Here is a 21,110-nt window from a genome sequence, read left to right as displayed (position 1 = left end):
CTGTTTTAACACCGTCCAGTTCCATGCTCAGTCAGTAGCTTAAACTTCTGGTGTATGTGAAGTACTCCTCAGTGAGACAGTGTGTCATGCACCAACAGCCAAAGATGAAAAATTTAGTTTTTTACCCCTCATTATTAAAGAAATTACTCCCTGCCTTTTTCTGTAGATGAGTACCTTGCAGAGTGACTTATTAGGAGAATTTCACTGAAAAACTGAATTAAAGGGATTGTGGATATTGGAAAAAAGACAAGAAAAAAAAAATCAATTTATCAAAGTTATAGGAGAGTCATGACATCAGGTTTGGACTTTATTCTGGATTTCAAAGTCTGAAACTGGGCTGTCTTTTTGTCCTGCTGAAATTATTGCTGCAGATGAGGCAACTAATCTCTAGACAGGAAGCAGAGGCTTGAGCAAGGACTCTAGCTCAGGTGTGCTAAGGTTTTCAAAGTGTCGTGCTAAGGAGTCAAAGGTTGCCCTCACCAGGTAGCTGATTGTTAGTCTGTGACTGGATACCTGCTTGGAATAACAATGACATCTGTCTTAAGAGCAGCAGTCCTTTGCATGGACACAGGCAATTAATTCCTGGAAAGCAAAAGGCTGATGTTGAATTTTTCAGCACAGTGACACCAAATTAGAATTCTAGCAGAAGAGGCTTACAGAGTTTGACCAGCTCTTCTCAACTAGGACACATTAGCTATCAAGTGAAAGGTGACTACCTGCCCTAGCATGAAGGCACAAAGATTACTCTTGCAATAACACAAATTTATTTTTTTATCTTGGCTCCCAAGTCTCATGGAAAGGGCGGATTCCAGGAAAGTAGAAGTGTTCAGAGCAGTGAGCACTGCACAAATGCTTCTAGTGGTAGAGTATAGGATCATGAAAGTCTAATCTATGCTGTTGCATTTCTAATCTTGACAGGAGGTTATAATAATGTAAGGCATCCTTGAACCGGGTCAGTGTTCCTATGTCTTGTAGTTTCTTTCCAGATTCAGCTCAGGAAGATTTCTGACCAAAGGAGACTGAACTTGGACAGTTCAGGACTTGCCCCTTCTCCTGGATTTGATCTCGCAGATATTGAATTTCTAGCTGCTGAATTTCTATGATTTTCTCACTTTCCATCTCTGGATTCAACCTCAGGACAGTTGGGCCAGACAGCAGTTCAGTGGAGGGAGCTAGAAGATAAAATCAGAGAGGACATAGCACAGTAACAAAGGTCCAGCTCATACAGTTCTTTGGCATGAACAAGGGAAGGCATCTTTCAGGGGCTGAAGCAGTCAGTAAGAGTAATATTAAGATTCTTCAGTATTCAGCAGCTCATACAATTCACATTTACAATATAACAGGTACCAGCAGGCAGACAAGCTAACAGAATTGCTCATCAAGGACAAAAAGGGCTTCTGTAATATGGAAAACACAAGAAGCACTATTCACCTGTGTCTTGAATTGCTTTCTTTTTCTTGTTTAATCTCAGTGCTGCCCGGAGGTCATGCAGCTGGGTGTTGGCCACCTTCAGTTCTTGCCTCAAGTCATTGATTTCCTTAATCAGGCTCACATTCTCCTGCAAAAAGACGATGCTGTATAAGGAAAAGCACAGGTACCATCTGGCTGGGCAATACGTATCTTCATGTCATTGAGAAGGGCAGTGGACAGGACAGAATCAGTATCACCAGCAGAAGATGCAGGGCAATCAGTACAGCACACAACGTTTCAGATAAGGCCACAGTAGATTTGACACAGAACATGACAGTGTTCAAAGCACATTAGCTCAATAAACTAATATTTGCTTTGCTTTTCTGACTGCAGCTGCACTCCAAGGTATCATCTTCCTTGCCAATTCCACGGGGAAGCTCAGGGCTCTTCCTAGATTGATCCAATTAATTCAGAATTAATGCAAAGAATTCCCATCTCTCCCTCCAGTGTGTATTATTTTGCTTTTCACTTGTCAGCATGCATTTGTTCACTGAAATTATCTGTATCTCCTTGCGGTTATTCAAAGCCCTCTTCATTAGTTCTGAGCAGGCATCACTTTTCAACACCCCTTCCAAATTATTAAGGAATATATAAAGCACATGGAGACTTGAGATATGTACTGCTAACATGAGGAAAAGCTAGCCACGTATTCGTATTTTGTTCCTTTTTAAGTCAGTTTTCAGCCCCTAAAAGTTCAATACTCTAATTTTTTTTAGTAGCCTACCATGAAGCATTTTGCTGAAGGAGCTATGAAAGTACCAGTAAATGTACTTCACCCATTGTTGCAACAGATTAAAAAACTTTAGCAAGACTTCACTATGGGGTAATACTAGTGAAGGATGATAAAACTGTTGCTCATGATTCAGAAACAGGAGCACCATTAACTAATTCGAATTTGAGAGAAGTAGAATTGTATATTTGCCTCTTACAAAGACAGTGAAATACCTTATCACCTCAACAACTTAGGCAAATATTAAACAGTTGCCATCATACTTGAACTGAGAATATCAACTATTTCAGCCACCTATGTTGTTTTTTTTTTAGAAGTTTGGAAGACAGCACCACTCCAACCCCTGGAATTTCATCATAAGTGTCAATATTTGAAAAAGATAAATGGCAAAAAGGCATGCTTTGGGTACCTCACATAATACCAGTCCCAAGCTGTAGAGAACCCACTAAAACAACAGGAGAGAAGAACAAGGATTAATGAAATTTTCCCATGAAAACGATGTCTTCAAATCTTGGCAGTTTTTTTGTTTTGTTTTGTTTTTTAATTATAATTTTGGTTCATAATTATGTTGCCATAAAAGATTATGCAAGGCGTATGATTCAGTTCCTCACAGCATGCTTATAAAAACATTGGCATCACACAACTGGAAAGTGGTTAGCAACAAGGTACAAAGCTTACTGCAGCTATCTGTAGATAGATGCACTCGAGTTCAGGTTGGCAGCAATAACTTTGGTTTGCTGGGTGCTAAAAGGCTGCTGGTTGACACTGAAGAAACCTTCTCTGCTTCAGGATTATCCAGTGTCTCTGCTCTTACGTGTCCCAGTGACAGAGAATCCATTACAAATACAGAAGGCTGGAGGGAAAACTAATAGTTGTACAACAAGCAACTTGTTGGTAAGAATAATTAAAATTATCTTGGCAGCACTAATCATCTGTTGCAGCAGTCACTAGTGGAATGTACCTATGAATAATCACTCAAAGAGGAATGCATAGCTCTGAAAATGTAAGAGCAACTGAGGAACAATAGAAATACAGAGCTAGAAGATTGTCAAGATGTCATTTACTTTTTCAAAGCAAGTCCTGACAGAAGTTTGTCTAAACTAGTCTTGAAAGCTCCCTGTGAAGGACTGGAAGACCATGATAATTCCTCCTGGCTGTAAAGCCTCATTAATCTACTGGACTTCAGAGAATTGCTTTTTCTTTGAAGAAACCAGGCTGGTTAAAATCTTTGATATCTTCATCTTCCAGATGTTTTATTAATTTGTTTTTAATCATCATTTCATGTTAGGCTTACTGATCCAAGACATCAAGTATTATCATTATGAACACCATCTGTCACCCTATTCCAGCAAGGAAATTCTTCAGGTTATTTTCTGAAGCCATCTCCTTCTGTGCCAAAGGAAACATCTAACTCACAGAGGGGTAAAAAAATTAAAATAGGGAAGGGAAGAAGATCACTGCTGTCTAGCCCTGAAGAAGCAAATTATGAATAAATAGCAAAGAACAGATGACTAAGGAGGAGGCTGAGTTCTAATGATCCTGAGGAAGCATAATAAAGTAACAATGATAAAAGGGATAGTGAGGGGAAAAGGAAATGCTGACTGAGCAGAAGGAGATCACGGGAAGAAGAAACTAGGAAAGCTGGATCTTTGACCCCAGCAGTCACGAGTTCACCCTGCCCTGTAAGGAACAAGGATTCTGAGCAAGAGATCTTAGTACAAATAGGCATATTCCTCACGTATTTCTGAATTTCCTTGAAAAAGCTGGATGTGAAAACCAGAAAGTTCTTCTGCATTCAGATCAGTAGCCATGGGACTATGTGGCTAAGAAAAGTAATTTGCTTCCCTTTTCTTCCTTCAAAATTAGTTCCTAAACACGACCACATTGCAAGTACAGGTTGACACTCAGACAGGGGCGAATTGACTATGATGGCAATTATAAATACTGTTTGAAATAAAAAATAAGAACATTAATTTCTTAAAAAATATCAAGGCAGAGGAGGTTCCCTATCTCCTTTTACATTAGGGAGTGGGAGATAAACAAAAGTATCCACAAACCAGCAGCAATTTCTGTCTTTAGAGGTCGTGCTCTTTTTGTTCAGATTTTTTAATGGAAGCACTTGAAAAATTTAGGAATTTCTGACAAGGAAGGCAACCAGAACTGTTTCAAAGTACTAAGAAACCATAACAGTAAGGCTACTGAAATGTCTTTTGTGCAGCCACTTCCTCTGTTACCCCTCCATACCACAAGGAGAAGGCTTATTACCTGCACGATGCGCATGTAAGCGGCTTGGTGCATTTCCTGATCCTTCATCACCTTCTTTTTTAAAACTGCCAAACTCCTCTCATGATACTCTTGCTGTTTCACGAGCTGCTTCTGCAAATCTGTGTCTACTTCTTCGGCCTCCACCTGAGAGGGCAAAGCATTTTGCCTCAGTAATTACACTACCAGACAAAATCACCTGCAAGGAGAAGGCAGAGCTCCTGACTCACCACGTCTGATTGCTGCACATACTTGGTGTAGAGTTCACGGATACCATCTTTCATTTTTCTGGAATCCTGAATGAAGCCCACACAGCTGTGAAGATCTGCTTTAAACCGTTTGATGACGGTTTCCATGTCTTGCTTCTGCAAGAATGAGGTGGTCACATCTTTACTTGGCTCATCAGAACACTCTATCAATAATGTGCAATTTTCTAGAAAGCCTAGGGGAAACTGGTGAAAACTCTCATGTATTTTACTTCCACTTCATTTATAAAAAAACCAAATAATTACAAAACCCACTGGGGATGTGAGCACTACATGTTGAATAGAACATGTGATAGATTGAAGTGATAGATTTTAGCACTTATAATAAGATACTTGCATTAGGTAATCTAAGTGCCAGCATCTAGAGATGTCATCTGAAAACCAGTGGTTTATTATGGATCCTGTCCCAAACACCCTACATTCTTATTTAGAAACAACACACCAACAGTTATTAAGAGAAGGCAAGGGACAAAACACTAATGAGACACTTGCACAACTTGCTGATTTCACATCAAGATTGCCTTCTCACCCTCTCTTGGTCCCTTGACCTGCTTCCTCACTCCAGCACTGCCTGCCAAGCTCCTCCACCTTCACCAGCAGTCCCTTTTCCTCCCTCATGTCTGATGTGCTTGTTGTCAAACAAGAGGTCCTTGACTTCTCCATCAATGACCCCACCCTTTATATCATCCCACTAATGCCTGGTATCCTTCATGCTGCTCCTGGTTAGGCCAAGTGTCCCCAGATTTCAAGCTTGGGCAGGTAATTAGTTAAGCATTTGCCTCACTGCTCTGTTAAACCCAGGAGAAGATGTGTTGACACTTAATTAACTGGATTGTTTTTCCAATATCAACTCTCTAACCTGACTGCAGGCTTGGAAGTTTTCTTTATCCCCACTGACCAGAAACTCTCTTGGTCCTTGGACACAGTACCCCTGAAGTACCTGTTTGTCAAATTAATGCTTCACCAGTGTTCTGTTCCTACCAATGTCGTTCTGTAGGAGCTGCACAGTGGTTGTACCCCATACCTTCTGCCTCTCCTTGTCCATCTCACGGTAAGATGCCTTTAATTTCTGTTGCAGTTGTGTGATGTTCAGCTTCAACTGTGTGCTCTCCTTGTGGAATCCTTCCAGCTCCTCCTCCATCTGAAAGGAAGCAGGAGGAGGAAATCAGGGCTAAGAGGAGACATGAAAAAACAACACAAAACAGGAAAGCCAGAGACTGGAAATACAGACTTGAGGGAGTAGCTCCCCCCTCAGTTTGAATTACAACACGAAAACCGTCAATTTTGGAACAACACTGCCCTCTGTCAGAATACACAGAAAGCACAAAAACGAATGTGCAGCTCCCTTTTGAGCTACTTTTATTTAAATTATGTGATGCCCCTTCATTTCCTTGAGCGGAACTGGAGCTTTACTGTTCCATCTGAATAAAAATGGATGAGATAGAAATGAAGAGTCAGTACTGGAAAGAGTGAGGGCAACAACAAGTAGAACCTGATACTGAAAAGAAACAAATTATTTGAAAAGCCGTGGGTACATATGTAGAACACACAGGAAGAAAGAAATAAGGGTACTACAGCATTTAACTGTACAGCATTTCCCCAGATCAGTAAAAGCACTGTCTTGAAAACCCTACAGGGCACATGGAGGGCAACCACATATGGATAAGATCTATTTTTAAGCAAAATCTAGAATTAAATACTGAAACAGGAAATAACTCTGTTGATCACTGGTAGCACGTGATAGAAAACTAAATAGCGGCTGTTGTGTGAAAATATTTTTATTAGCTGCAAAGATACTGAATCAGTGCTGTGTATCCTTGAACGAAGCCAAGGAGCAAACAGGGTGGAATCTTTCATGGGACTTCTTGGGTCACCTTTGTACTCAAAGGGCTTAGTAGCAGAGACCAAATAGGAGTGTTACTCACCTCCTGGATCTGTTCCTTCATTGTTTTAATATCATTTTCACGTGACTCTATTTGCTTCTTAAACTCCTCTATTTTGTAACTCAGCACAAACTTGAAATTTTGCAGTTCCTGATTTTTCATTTTTAGGTCATATATATGCTTCTCCTGGAAGAAATCGGTGCAGAGACCTGAGTCAGAGCCAGCACTCTCAAAAAGATCCCTAGGACAAATACAGGAGAGGCAAACCCAGCACTCACAGATCTAGTGGACTAAATCTGTGCAACTGAACATCAGTTGCAAATCTACAGATTGGGAGGGAGGGGTGGGGGCAAATAATGCAGAGCCATCTACAGGTCCCAAAACAGGGGATGAGAAAGTCAACATCCTGAACTTGAGCCCCTCAAGGAAAGCTTAGAATGTCAACTAAAAACTAAAATCCCAACCTGGAGACTGCAAATTCTTTAAACTAAAACTGAGTTTCCAGAAATGTGATGTTATCACAGCAAATACTACTAAAATAAATATCCATATTAAATTAAGGGAGGTGATTTTGATCTCAGCCAATTGTCCAGTTTCTCACCTTGTCTAGGATGGTGTCACTCCTCTCTTTAATCTCTGTCTTCAGTGCCAAGATGTCCTTCTCCAGTGCTCTAATGACGTTTTCCAGCTTCTGCTGTTCCAGTCTCATTTCCTCAATATCCCTAATTCGATCCTTGAGCTCTTTCTGTAGGTTGTTCAACTAGAGAGGCCAACGAGTAAGAACTTAGCAGTCTCCAAAAGCTATGCACACCTTAGCCATCCTATTCTGTAAGATACCTTATACACAGTGTGGGATAAAGGATATCAAACTAAGATATGATGAAGAAGCATCACATCATTTATGTGTATGTTCTGACAGATTAACCACTGCACTAAAAATAAGCAAGGAATTTGCATCCAGAAGCAAGAAGGGTATGGATATTATACCCAAGCATCAGCTGCAAATGACACACAATCCATGGAAAATTCTTTCAATCTCAGCATTTTTTATACATCTCTAAAGATGTCAAAAGTAGACTGGGAGGGTGCCTGGTTCACACCTCTTGGGTACCCTCAAATTCCCTGCCCCAGTACTAAGATCTGCAAAGCCCAGAAAGTCAGAACCAGTGAATGGTGCTGGGCCAAACCATGGAGAAATACCTGCTGTCTGAAAGATAAGGAAACTAAAGACAGTACCATGATATCAGAGAGTATGAAAAGAACCTGTCTCCAGATAGATACTGAAGAAAATGAAAAAGAAAAATTGTCCCTCTAACATCCTTAGGCAAAGCAATACCCAGATAATAAAAGAGCTAAAAGATTTTATACCTCCTTAAAAATCCTGCTAAAACCAATAAAAAATTATGATGCATTCAAAACATGGTGTTTATTGCATCAAATGAAGCAGTAGAAGTATTTTAGTAACAAAGCAACACATTAGATCATAGAAAAGTTAGCAGGTTCATTTATTTCCCATCATAGGATGAACAATGTTATTTATAATTTCAAACTATGTAGATAAGAAAAACTGTACTAACAAAAAGGCACCTCCTCTATCATCTATCTCTAATCCTATCAGCAATACAATCAGCACACAGCTTCTTCCTCTGCCCAAATATTCTAAAACATTCAAACTGACCTAAGAAGGGGTTACTGTTCTCATATGAAATGCCACATATTTACAGACCAAATTAATGGACTAAGTTGTTGTCATGCCATTAATCACATTCAACCCTCAGTTACAGGTCTCCACGTGCAGGTCTGATCCCACCACAGAATAAAAGATACCCTTTTATTCATGACTCCTATTTCTCCTTTCAGTTGCGTGTTGGACTCCTTCTCTTCCTTAAGCTGTTTCTCATACTTGGTTTTGATTTCTGAGACTGCTTGGTCTCCATCTTCATAAATTTTTTTCTCCCTTTCTTCATGTGCTTGAAGCTGCCTCCTCATATTCTCCTTTGCCTGCAGTTAGGGAAAGCAAGACACCAATGAAAGGTTCTTTGTAACTCTGTTTCTCCTGGGAGGATCTATTATTTAGTGGCCTCTTCAATGGCAGCAATATCATTTAAGGTAACTTTGTAGGGGATTAAAGTTTCTGATGTTTCTGATGCCTTAGAACCAATAACCACTAAGGTTTGCCTCAGTCTCTGCATGTCTCTCTTCCCACATTCTTCTCAAATAGGTATTGCAACACAGGGCTGCATGAAGTAATGTTGATAGGCTTTATTGACTCTAGATATGTAAGTATCAGTTATCTGGCTGACTTTTTTTTTCAAGCCAAGTCTTTGACCTCAATGTGCAAGAGTTTCTGAAGTATTCAGGGTTTATTTATCTTTGTTCCCTTAATTATGCAGGTAGGAACCTCAAGGACTCGGGAATGTAATTTACAATTTTCAAAATGTTATCTCTTCACTAGAACAACATGATTGAATCTTTCTTTCTTCAATTACATTAAACGTATCAACCAAGCCATGTAAATAAACAGGAATTCTTGGATTTAGCTAAGAATGCTCAAAGTTATTAATCTTAGCAGGTTACTTACTCAAGGTATGAAGCCCAGAAAACTTGGCAATTCAGCTGGTTTTTCCTCATTACTATTCTACCTGTCAACGTATTTTCCCAAGATTACAGGCAGATTAAGATCTGCAAGGAGGACGCCAACCTCTCCTGTCCTAGGGAACATTTTATCACAGTTGAAGATAAACTAAGTCAACCTATCAAACTGCAAATCAAGTTCCCTACCTCTTGCAGCAGAACTGTTTTCTGTTTAAGCTTTTCCTCATAGTGCTCCGTTAGCTCCTTCACAGCCGTGCTTTTGCTCTCCTCCAAACTGTTCAATTGTCTCTCATATGCCTCCTGCATCCTCTGGGATTTCACTTGCAGCTCCTCGTATCTCTCATTTTCCATTATGAGTTTCTTATTACTCTCAGATTCTGTTAACAGGAAACATATGGAATGGATAAAACTAACAGAAACGAGAGGTGAGTCCTATTTTTCTGCAGGCAGCACTGTCTTATTCTCTACTGTCTTTTTGGCAGCTGGTTGCAATCAATTACAGTAGAAGCACTTTATCACTTTCTTCATCAGATATACACGGGCTTTAGTCTCTGTGGCCACACAAAACTGACAACTAATTTAGGCATTCCCTTGAGATGACAATCATGGCAGAGCTGTAAAAGCTCAACTGTTACCAAGTATGAGTGGGCAATGGACTCATTTATGGATAGACTTGCTCTTTGGTACTAATTTGCAGCATTTTCATCTTGATTACAAATCTGGAGTCCCGGTATTTCCATGTTGTGTACACTGTACATCAGTCTCCTTGCTGAACTGTACAACTTCACTATAAAATAAATGAAGAAATTAGCAAACCTCTAAGACACAGGGCCCATGGGCATCTTCTCATCATGGGTATGGGTGTGGTGCAGTTTAGACAAACATTTGGTGTGCAATACCAACATGACATATGTGCATTTTTCCTTGTACTTCTACTCTAGTAATCCATCCCTGCATAACTTGCTATCAGTCCAAAGCATTTCCTCCAGTTTCTAATTGCAAACACTTGTTACAGTCTAACCTAGCTGTTGCACCTCCCTGGCCTGTTTTTTCATCAGCTCAGACAGTTGACACTGGTATTGTAGCTCCTGTTTTTCTTTCTCTTCCTGTAAAGTCTGGGGAAAAAAAAAAAAAGAAAAAAAAAAGAAAAATACATTTTAATTTGCAACAAGGAATAGCAATGTCAAAATTGTTTGCGCTCTTGCTCCATGGTGGGGAATACAAACACAACAACAGAACTGTGTTTGAAGTCTCTCAACAAAATTCAGATGCCACGTGTGTCACTAATGTAAGTTTTACCAGAGATCAGTTTGTTATGACAAATCACAAAATTATGGAAAACTAAGGGAAAGTAGCAAATATAATATATGTACTGTAAAATCCTAACCTAACAAGAGCAGTTTATGAGCTACAAAAGCCTCTATTCATTTATGTGTTCCTGCTTGAGGAGAATTTGCAGTTCCATAAATTGTGGTCCAGATATTAAAGTTCAAGCTGCTTCCTATCTCACTTGAAGCAAGCCTGAGGCCCTAAAACACTGACATTTGCACAGCTTGACATAAACCTAAGCAAGAGCCAGTTTTGATTGCCATTTACTTGAAATGTCTGACTACCACTAGAAATGATTTAATCTTCTAAAAAAGCACAAAGAACTGGAGCTAGAAAATAGGTGACAAATTTCCCAGAAAAGCTAGGAATTGTACCGTAGGAACAATTTTTTCACTTTGTTTTCATAACAACTGCATGGGTCTTGCATAAGCAGAAATATTCTATGTGTCTGATGGATACAACAGCTAGAAAGGTTAGTCCCAAGCCTGTCCAAAGCTGTCACTGAGTTCAATCTTAACACATATGGAGATGTGTGTTAAGAACTACTTAAGAAACTACTTGAAGAAAACATTAAAATGAATAATTAAGCTTCCTCAAAAAAATAAAAATTAAAAACCCTACTAGAACATTTTTAGGACCAAAAGTCAAGAAAGGTATAAAAGGAGCACTTGAAAATACAAGCCTGCAAAATACTAAAACTAGCAAGGAACTTGGCAAGCTTTCATACTGGAATTCTTTATGTGAATTATGTGGAAATACTGCTTGAAGGGACAATGTTGAACTCAACAAAATATGCAGTAACAAATCACCAGAACAGGATAATATTCACCCAAAGGCTCAAAAAGAACATGAGGTTGACAGAATTGAAACATGTGATATGTAATCTCTTACTTCAAGTCTCTTACTGTCAGAGAAATTGCTACTGGGTCACTTGCCTTCTAAATCTACAAAAAAAAAAAAAAGTCCAGAAATATAGCAAATTACAGGTCAGAAATCCAGATGGACAGAATAGAATTACCAGACACAGATAAATAAGACACTGTGAGGAACTGTAATAGCCTTTGCCTTTCAGGGATGTGCTGCTTCATGACCACAAGAGAAATCAATAAGCACATGAACAGAAGAAATCCAGGGAATATATTTTTACTTTCATTTTCAAAAAAACATAGAAGACACCTCAGCAGATGTTCTTAAAAATTTTAAGCCGACAGAACAAAAAAGGCAGCATTGAGAAGAATAATTGTTAGATCCTGCAGCTGCTGCAGCCTTGTATGTGAAGAAGTTTTTAGGGCATGGTCCCATTTCTACTACTGATCCTTGGTCTCAGGCAGCATTTTATTGTGCTGTTTTTATGTGAAGATATTACAGGCTACCCAGGAGAACTCTTGCATCCCCTTGTTCCTATAAGATATTTGACTCAAAGGTAGCTTCATGTGTTGCAGTTATCAAGAACACCTTTATTGGAAGGGAACGATTCATTTTCCAGACACTTTGTGGCATTCACATATATATGTAATACAAGCTTGAATTCAGCTCTTCAGTGAAAGATTTCTTGGTGTTTGGTTCTGCAATATGAATCATACCTGGTGTTTGGCTTTAAGGGAGTCTATTTCCTGAGTGAAATTCTCTTCCAGTGCCTTTATTTTTCCAGTACAGTACAGGTCCTTGAGACGTAGCTCGTAATCACTTTCTGTCTGTAGATCTTTCACACAGATCTGTAGGTCTAGTATTGCCTGACTCTATTAGGACATGGATGAGAAGACAATTTTAAGGGAGAGAATATTTTTGCCATTAGCAACAGCTTATCAAAGGTGTTTTATTTATATGCACATATTTAGGAATTACAGCCTTTACAGAGAATCTTCAGAAATTCTAGAAGTAAGACTCCTTTGTTATCTTAGAAGATGGTTTATAGAAACCCATCTTCTGACTTCTCTGCTCCATTAAAAGTGTTTTCAAGAGATTGGTGAAAGTATTAGAGAAAAGTCTAAACCCTTCTCCACAATCCCTGTTTGTTCAATGCTGTTTGCAGACTGACAAGCAGCTGCAACTACTTGCTGTAGCCTCTTTTTATGATGAAAGCCATACAAGCCAGGTAGGAACAGCTAGTCAAAAACATCATGCAAATGTAATCCATAAGCTGTACACTGTGATTCCTGTGGTTTATGTTCACAAGTTGCTCCTCCTACCTTCTCTTCTATATCTGATCTCATGATCAGCACTTCCTCAGCATACTCAACTTCTGCTTCCCCTTTCGGTCCCCCACCATCTTTATCAAACACTTTCCAGATAAATATACAGCCATCCTCTGAAGCAGTCAGTAGAAACTGGTCATCACTTGTGACTGACATCTTAGAAGGAAGAGACAACAAAATAATAGAAGAGACATGGAAGAATGGAGACAAAGTTTTATTTTAAACCAAATTTTTCTCCCAACCCGTGTGCTCCCTTAATTTCTACCACAGAAAGTCAGCTGTGGAAATAATAACATGGCCCCACTACCAACATTTTGATTACATCCTTTACTCCTGTTCCACCCTGGTCGAAACAACAGGGGAAGGGAAAGATAAGAGAAACATGTGTAGACACTGGATCTGCTTCTGCCCTCAAAGCTGTCAGAAGATTAAAAAAAAAAACTGGAACAGGAAAGACCTTCTAGACAATTATAGAACAGACAGGCAATTTATATGACAATTCCAAAGGTCTCTAGTGTTTTTGAGAAATTGTTTGAGCAACAGATGGCTAAATGTTTCCTTCGGAAACTGTAACTAAGCTCTAGAACTATCTAGTAATAACTGCTGTCACCTCCTCCAGACCTCCTGTGGCTGCACAGCCTGGCATAAAGTACTTGGGAGCTGATACAGCTCATCAGTGAGGTGAAAGTAGATTTCCAGTAACTGAAGTTCATATTCCAGTGCTGGACTGTGCAACTATAACTCAAGGTGCTGTAGCTGACATTTTAAAATGCCAAAATTATGACCAATTTTAACAAGCATTGCAACAGGATGCCCAGGGAAATAATGGAGTCACCATCTCTGGAGGTATTTATGAGCCATGTAGATGTGGCTCTTAGGGACATGGTTTAGAGTGGACTTGGCACTGCTGTGGGAATGGTCGGGCTCCATGATCTTAAAGGTTTTTTCCAACCTAAGTGATTCTATGACCAAATTATCTTCCTGGTATCACAGTGAAAAGAAAAAGGACTTTATGTTACCTTTGTAATAGCACCTGCATGTGCCTGATACTCGTTGAAATCCCTTTTCAGGGTGAGTGGGTACTTCATAGCTCGGATTGTCCCCAGGGAGGTACCAACATATATCATGTGCCCAGAATGGGAAACAGCTACAGCAGTATAAACAACACCATAGGCAGGCACTTCATGCTGGATCTAAAAAAAAAAACCAACCAACAACACAAACCACCACACAAACCCCTCACAACACATTAAGTATTTGATTACCTATTGCATGACCGATTGTCACACCCCTGCCTGCAGCAAATAAAGCAGTTAAAAGAATCTACATGCCTACGGGAGTAAAGCCATGAGCAGTAATTAGTATTAAACTTTATAGATTTTTTAAAAATTTATTTTAGATATTTAGATATACAATCTCTATATTTATTATAGAAACGCAGTATTAAAATTTCAAGCCGAGTTTCAGATGTTTCTCCCCAGAGGATTTAGCAAAACCCCAGAGTGCTTCTTGCTCACCGAAGACTCTGAAATTTCTTTGAGAGTTTGGTCGGACCCAACGGCAAAGATAATTTTGGCATCAGAAGACAGGGAAATGCTGCTGTAGATGCAGGTCTTGAGCACACACTCTGACTCCTTTTGACCTGTCATCAAGTTCCACTCATACACAGCACCGTGCGTGTCACAGGAGACAAATTTAGCATCATCTGCGCTCCATTTAATCGCGTGGATCTGGCAAAGGCAAAACACACCAAAGAGCCTGATGTGTAGATTATAGACATACAGCATAGAGTCATTTTACTGGTAAATCCATGACAATTTTGGAATCATACATCAAAGTCTAACTTAAAAACCCCTAGATGTTTCTCAGCCAATTCTATTTTAGTGTTAAAAACCCCCACAAGTTCAGTAAGAATTACTTTATGAACACACTGTCAAGAAAAAGTTCATTTTAATACTGAGTAGTACGGGGGTTTTTTATAGTTTATCACTGGGATTTTTTTCCTGGTTTTGTTCCCTGCCAATCATTCACCTTCAATTTAAGGACAGACTTTTTAGATGTGTCTAGGTCTTGTACACTTTGCCTTCTGACCAAGGAAAACCGAGTTTTGTTTGTCTGTATTCAATTTTTGGGGCTCTTTCAGATCCAAAGTTGTACTTCACCTCTTGAAAATGCATCTTATCAACTAGTTAATATGGTAATGAGTTGTACTGCATAGGATTTGTTTACTAACCTTCCCAGTATGTCCTTTCAGATTACTAACATTGTCAAAGGTGATGCTGGAATAAATTTGAATCACATTTCCATTAACTGCAGCAAAAAGATGGCCTCCATTACTGAATGAGCACTACAAAAAGAACACAACCACCCATTACTGTAGATGGAGAGGATAAAAACATTCATGCATTGAATTTAAATGACATTGTCTAATATCAAACTGTTACACAAAAAGAAAACTTCATTGTTAGCCTCTTACTGCTTTCTTAATTGGCGCTTTCCCCTGGAAAATTCTGTCCTTGAGTATCTCTGAACAAATTGCCCCTTCTGTTGTTTCCCGGGTCAGCAGTTACACATCAGCCTCTGGGCTTGTTTTCCAATAGTCAGAATCCATTTCTCTGTGTTTTGACATCCTAAATCCTACTAGGATGTACTGGAGAAGTTTCTGTGTTCTGCCACGTTCTTCACCACTCTGTTCCCTGTAAATCCCCGATTTCATTTTGGCATCATTCCTCACCTCTCTGCACTTTTTCACGGCAAACTCCTTGAAAACATGCATGTCCTCGTACAGCAGGCTTATAAATCGTAGTTTGTCAGAAAACCCAACTAAACAGAAAAGGCCAGTGGGATGGAGTGATACTGTGTATGCTTCCTCCTGGTACTCCTTACACAGCTCCAAAGTGCTGAAAGAGAAAACCATTGTGCAGTATGGAATATTGCAAACTCCCTCTTCGTGCCTGACAGGACATTATCTGGCCCTGGAAGGACACCTGCAGCTACAATCTGACTCTGCCTTGTCCTTGAGGAAACGTGTTACTCAGTTAAGTAATGATCACACAGATGTTACAGGAAACAAAGGCAAATTTGACTTTCTGGCTCACAGATTAGGTGTGGAAGCTGCAAGAGCAAATCCTTGTCTACGGGAATATAATGAAGAAGGTAAATGAATCACTGATTGCAAAGCTACAAAAAAGCCTCCTGAGATTTGGGGTTTTCTCCCCTCTCCCTCCACAGAACCTTAAAAGCTGGAGTCATTATGTTTGAGAACTGTGATTAAGAAGCAGGAGATGGGACAAGAGTATTGGAAGACAAAGCTGAATGAAACTTTCCTGAAGATATATTTTTTTTTCCCAAAACATGAGAAGTCTGACATAAAAACCACCTTAACAGAAAATGCTTTGGATTCTTTCGGCACTGATTTTAAAGGCATTGCATATTCACGCTCCACAAATCAAGACCATTTACCTCCCACACCACACAAGAATGTCACCAGAACAACACTCTCATTCATATGAGATTGCCTGCTAAATACAATATACAAAAAAGCAAGAGGTAATAATAAACTCTTTACTTCGTCTTGTAATTCCAGATGCGGACAGATCTATCCAGGGAACAGGTAGCAAGAATGGGTTTCCAAATACACATGTCCAGACCAGTGATGGAATCGGAATGCAACGGGAAATTCAAATATGCAAAATAAGATATCCTCTCCTGAGAAGGAATGAGAACATTAAAAAATCACAAGTATTTCATTGCAGGCAGTAAGTCAGATAAGAAATCCGTCATGGGTCTTTGCATACAGTAGCAGAATAGATTTGAGGAAAACACTTAATCCTTTCGCTATGCTGGTCTGAACGTAACAGTTTCATTCCTGGATCCAGTGTGTGGTGACCATATATCTTTCAACTTTTATCCTTTCTTTTCCTTATACGTTTTCTTAAGTGTTATTTTTTTGCTTTTATATTGCTATATTATTATAAATGACAACAACCAAAATGGCTACATACCTGTTTTCCTTTGAACCCAAATTGTTCTAAAATAAGCCTTATATGAACACCAATTATCAGTGTTATTTCACTGGAATCTGCCCCAAGGAATCTATTAACAAGAACCTGGGTTACTCTCCCCTTTTGGGGTGGGTTATAACACTACAAGAATTCAGTTAATATCTCCTGTTCCTGTAGATACTTAAAAAATCAAGTACTGAGTGATAAGCAACTTAACCAGGATGCTTAGCTACCACATGCTGGAAGTGGAGCACCAATAAAATTTTAGGCTGCCTGGGGAAACAGGACCCCTCACTACAGCCCCACTTTTTGTAAAGGTCTTTCCACATGCCTGTACACAGGTTTCATCTCCAGGTAAATCTAATTCATGTTAATACATTTATCTCCCGTCTTTGTATTACTTAATTCCTTCAGAGTAGGGAAGGTTTTTCATTATGTTTTTTCCTTCATAAAGAGGTTTCACTTCTAACTAGGACATCAACAACTATTATTTTAGAGTAACATGAGGTTCCCACGGCTGTGTGTCTCTCAGAGAAGCATGCAGAGTGCTTCATATCATGAGCTCTAAGGGTTCAGATGCTATTTGAAGGATTTTATGAGAATGCATCAAAGAAAGCAACACTGAATAGCCTGTGACATTACAATATACCCCTTACTGGACATGATGGCTGTGGAATGTGATAGGATTGCACTTACCTTTATAAGTTTGGTGGAGACCATAGTGAACATGTAGAGCTGATTTTTGTTTGTGCTAATGACCATTGTTTCCTCAGAGGGGCTGAAGCATATACATGTAATGTCCTGTCTTTCTGACATTTTTGGCTCAGTTCTGAACTGGTCTTGAGGAAGCTGCACAAAAAATGCATCCCATGGGATATGCCAGGTTTCCATGGTTTGGTAGTAGGCATGCACACACACACACACAAATATTTGCTGAAATGTTACTTTAATAAGGACATACATGATAGCAGCAAGACAACTTGGATATTTAATAGCAAGGCAGGGAATAGAGGACAAGAGGTCAACTTAACTGTATCTATAGCATTACAGCTGAAACAAAGTATCAGAAGATATTTCAGCAGTAATCTAAAGTACTTCATGAAACGAGACTGAAAATTATGGCAGAAAAACGTCAAGAAAAAACCTAGCAAGTGCCAGAATGAGAACTGCCTCAAAATGGTGATCTCAGAATAACAGTTCTTTGTAGTGTATCATTCAGGTTGATAACACTTATTACAGGGTCTCAAGCATAGGGAAGATCTGACCTTTTTGGGCCACAGTATGAAGTCTTGACCAGGTCATTAGAGGTAAATGTTCTTAGCCAGAGACTGCAGAAAGTCAATGCATACACGATAGAACAGTTAGAACAGAAATCTTACGGGATTACTTAAGATTGCACAAGTCTCATGACAGCTCTAATAAATATCTGAGGGGGGAAAAGCTTCTTCAAAGCAGCCAAGTTCTTCAAAACTGATGTAAACTACTTCTTAGCTCCAAGAGTCTCCGCAAATAAAAGTTTCTTAAAGGTTCCCTGAAATTTATCAGCCTTTCAAAGCACATTTTACACGTGAGAAGGGAACATGCAGAATTACCTGGACATCAGCCACTGACTTGCAGTGTGACCTTTGGCAACTCCCTTTCAACATCACCAGCACAGTTAGCTAATGCTTACAATGCGATTTAGAGATGTGCTAAAAATTACTACTAATAACTGAATCAGAAGCACCCACAGTGCTCTAAACAGGCCTCTGCTGCATAATTCCTTAGAAGAGCTTTTTTCTCCTTACCCAGATTTCTTGACTCTCCTCGTAGACTTCGTTTCCCTTGCTCTTCTCAAACAGAAGAACAACTCCTGGGCTAGGTGAACATGCAAAGCCTTTGGAATACGCTGCAAGTGCAGATATTTGAGGCAAAGAATTATGTTGTGTACCAGTATCTTCAGAGGCCAGTCCACAAGAAACATCAAGAGAGCTGCAAGCAGGAAATGCATAAAGACTTAAGAATAAAAAGACAAATAAAAACATTTTAATCAGCAGCAATCAACATCATAAGCTGGACAGGAAGGAAATCACTCAGTGGCCTGCAACTAACCTGCATGCACAAGCATGAAACTAATTGTAACAATATTTAACAGATTTACCTCTCATATTCTTTTGTTGCTGTATCTTCTTCTAGTTCCCTGGGTGGTTTTCTGTACTCCAAATTTGTCTCCCAGTGCAGCTCTCCAGTTTCAAACACGCTAAGCTTGCCTGTGTCAGTGCCACATACAACTTCCTCCTCCGACAGCCAGGCATGGCACAAGTAGTTTTCTGGCTCTCCCTTTTGCAAGTTCATCTGCTTCAAATTTCCTTCACTGTACTTAAAAAGTTTAAAAAAGCCATTTCCAGTGATACAAACCTGGGTGCTGTCTTGAGGACTAAAGCTCACCTATGGAACAAAAGAGAGAGTGTTATTTACAACTATGTTCACAAACAAGCAAATATTATACCTGTTCTGAAGACGTTCAGTACTAGGTAAAGGAAAACAAACAAGGGAAGACAGTTCATAGAAACATACAGGAATACAGAAGAGACTAAGAATTAACCATCATAACTACATATTGCAGTTTTCCCCCTTTCAAAACTGTGTATCAAGAAGGTTGTCTCTGCCCTTCAAAAGTAAATTACAAAAGTAAGGCCAAAATACCTCTTTATTGCTGATTAGCAAGTTTTCCCAGTAGCAAGCTTCCTGAAAAGTGTGACCATTTGTTCTAAAAGGCCAGGAATAACTTCTGTATTTCAGGCAAACACTATGCATATGAATCCACATAATTAGGTGTTTATTTGTGAAAATTATGGAGTAGCCATCTCAATACCCAACATGAGGGATAGCAGGGGTGGTTAGAACTCATTTTTTATGAGTGGTGCAGTAGAGCAGGATGTAGCTTAATGGACCTTAGTAGGACTTTAGACAGGGGGAATCTTTACAGTCACTCTCCCCTCTTTAGGTGTTGAGCTCATGAATTCAGTAGTTCACCCAACCCCTGCTCGTAGCTGTTCCCAAAGAAAAAATGGCAGCTAGGGTCCAACCAACCCATGTACTGAAAGCATCTTACCTCCCTACAAGAAAGATTCTAAATAAGAGCACCCAAAGCAGGATGCAGGATTCATCTGCGTGCTGTCAGCCTGCTCCTAGCCACTCTTCTCCTCTGATCTGCACACAGAAGACTGCAGGAAGGAAAAGGTGCAGGAGCATGCCAAGAGCTTTCAAAAAGTGTGTTACTGTTACTGAGCACAGCCAATTTATTTAGTATAGGGATGCAAGGGACACATTGCACACGCACTGGCCAGCTGTGCTGGCCTCATGGCGTAGACCTGATGTGATGTAAGAGAATCTCATGTGATACAACACATACAGACATGAGAATGTCCATTATAGGTCAAAGCAAGACTTTATTTAGCCCAGCGTCCTATTGCTGAGGGAGGCCGACAGCAGATGTCAAGAAAGGTCACAGAAACTGAATGAAATCTACAATGTGGACAATGTGGAGCCCTCTCCTCCTCTTGCCCCGGACAGAAGCCACGTGGCCACAGGAAAACGTGCCGGGCACATATCCTGAAGGATGAACATGTGTGCTACCTGGGACCCGGTGCTTGTTGAACTAAAGTTTGATCCTTTTATCCACCTTTCCGAAAAGGGCAGTGCTGTCCCAAAGAACCAGTCAGCCGCGAACGGAAGCGTTAAACACGAGCCGCACGCAGAGGGGCTGTCACAGCTCCGGTACCTGGCAGGGGCCGCTGCCCGGGGCCAGCAGGCGGACCGCCGCCTCCAGCTGCTGCTTCTCCCAGAGCCAGCAGGTGAGGAGCCCCTCGGGCATGGCCGTGGCGGCCGCCAGGTACCGTCCGTCGGGGGAGAAGGCGAGGGACACCGCCTGTCGCGCCGGCAGCTCGGCGGCCGCCAGAGCCCCGCGGCGCCGCGCCCGCTCCGCCGACAGCTCGTACACCGCCAGCACCGGCTGCTCCGCCGCCGCCTCCGACACCGCCAGGAACCGCCGGTCGGGGCTCACGGCCAGCGCCTGCACGCCCCGGCTCTTCTCGGTGCCTGCGGGGAGCGCAGCGGTCAGGGCGGGCCGCGGGGGGAGCTGGGGAACAGGGGGACCCGGGGCTGGGGGAGGGGGGGGGGTCGGTGCCACCTGGGATGAAGTTGTGCCACTTGTGCTCGAGGTGCAGCCGCAGGCAGCCCGCCCCGGCCGCGTGCAGCACCACCCGCTCCTCCAGGAAGCAGACGCCGCCGGCCACCCGCGGCCGGCAGCCGAACACGGCCACGGGCAGCGCGGCCGCCGCCGCCGCCGCCATGGCCCCGCCGAGCCGTCGCCCTGGCGACCGGGCGCGGAAGCG

At 40.9% G+C, this 21,110-nt stretch overlaps 1 protein-coding gene across 1 annotated transcript; it reads right to left on the bottom strand.

Annotated features, from left to right (window-relative positions):
• Nucleotides 1-745: 745 nt before the first annotated feature.
• CFAP57 (cilia and flagella associated protein 57) lies at nucleotides 746-21,080 on the bottom strand. Its single transcript, XM_027900666.1, is given in 23 exon segments — nucleotides 746-1,034; nucleotides 1,036-1,172; nucleotides 1,432-1,558; nucleotides 4,466-4,609; nucleotides 4,693-4,827; nucleotides 5,753-5,869; nucleotides 6,654-6,797; nucleotides 7,213-7,371; nucleotides 8,439-8,612; nucleotides 9,393-9,583; nucleotides 10,228-10,321; nucleotides 12,119-12,274; nucleotides 12,725-12,886; nucleotides 13,750-13,923; nucleotides 14,248-14,460; nucleotides 14,964-15,077; nucleotides 15,465-15,630; nucleotides 16,299-16,438; nucleotides 17,431-17,583; nucleotides 18,522-18,705; nucleotides 18,875-19,161; nucleotides 20,498-20,814; nucleotides 20,906-21,080. Coding segments are annotated over 23 exon segments (3,723 nt in total). The 5' UTR covers nucleotides 21,069-21,080; the 3' UTR covers nucleotides 746-962.
• Between the last annotated feature and the right edge of the window lie 30 nt (nucleotides 21,081-21,110).

The sequence above is a fragment of the Empidonax traillii genome, unplaced genomic scaffold, assembly GCF_003031625.1.
Source record: "Empidonax traillii isolate 1590-97213 ecotype Southwest subspecies unplaced genomic scaffold, ASM303162v1 scaffold745:size721762, whole genome shotgun sequence".
Classification (NCBI taxonomy): domain Eukaryota; kingdom Metazoa; phylum Chordata; class Aves; order Passeriformes; family Tyrannidae; genus Empidonax; species Empidonax traillii.
This window is presented reverse-complemented; position numbering and strand designations above follow the sequence as displayed.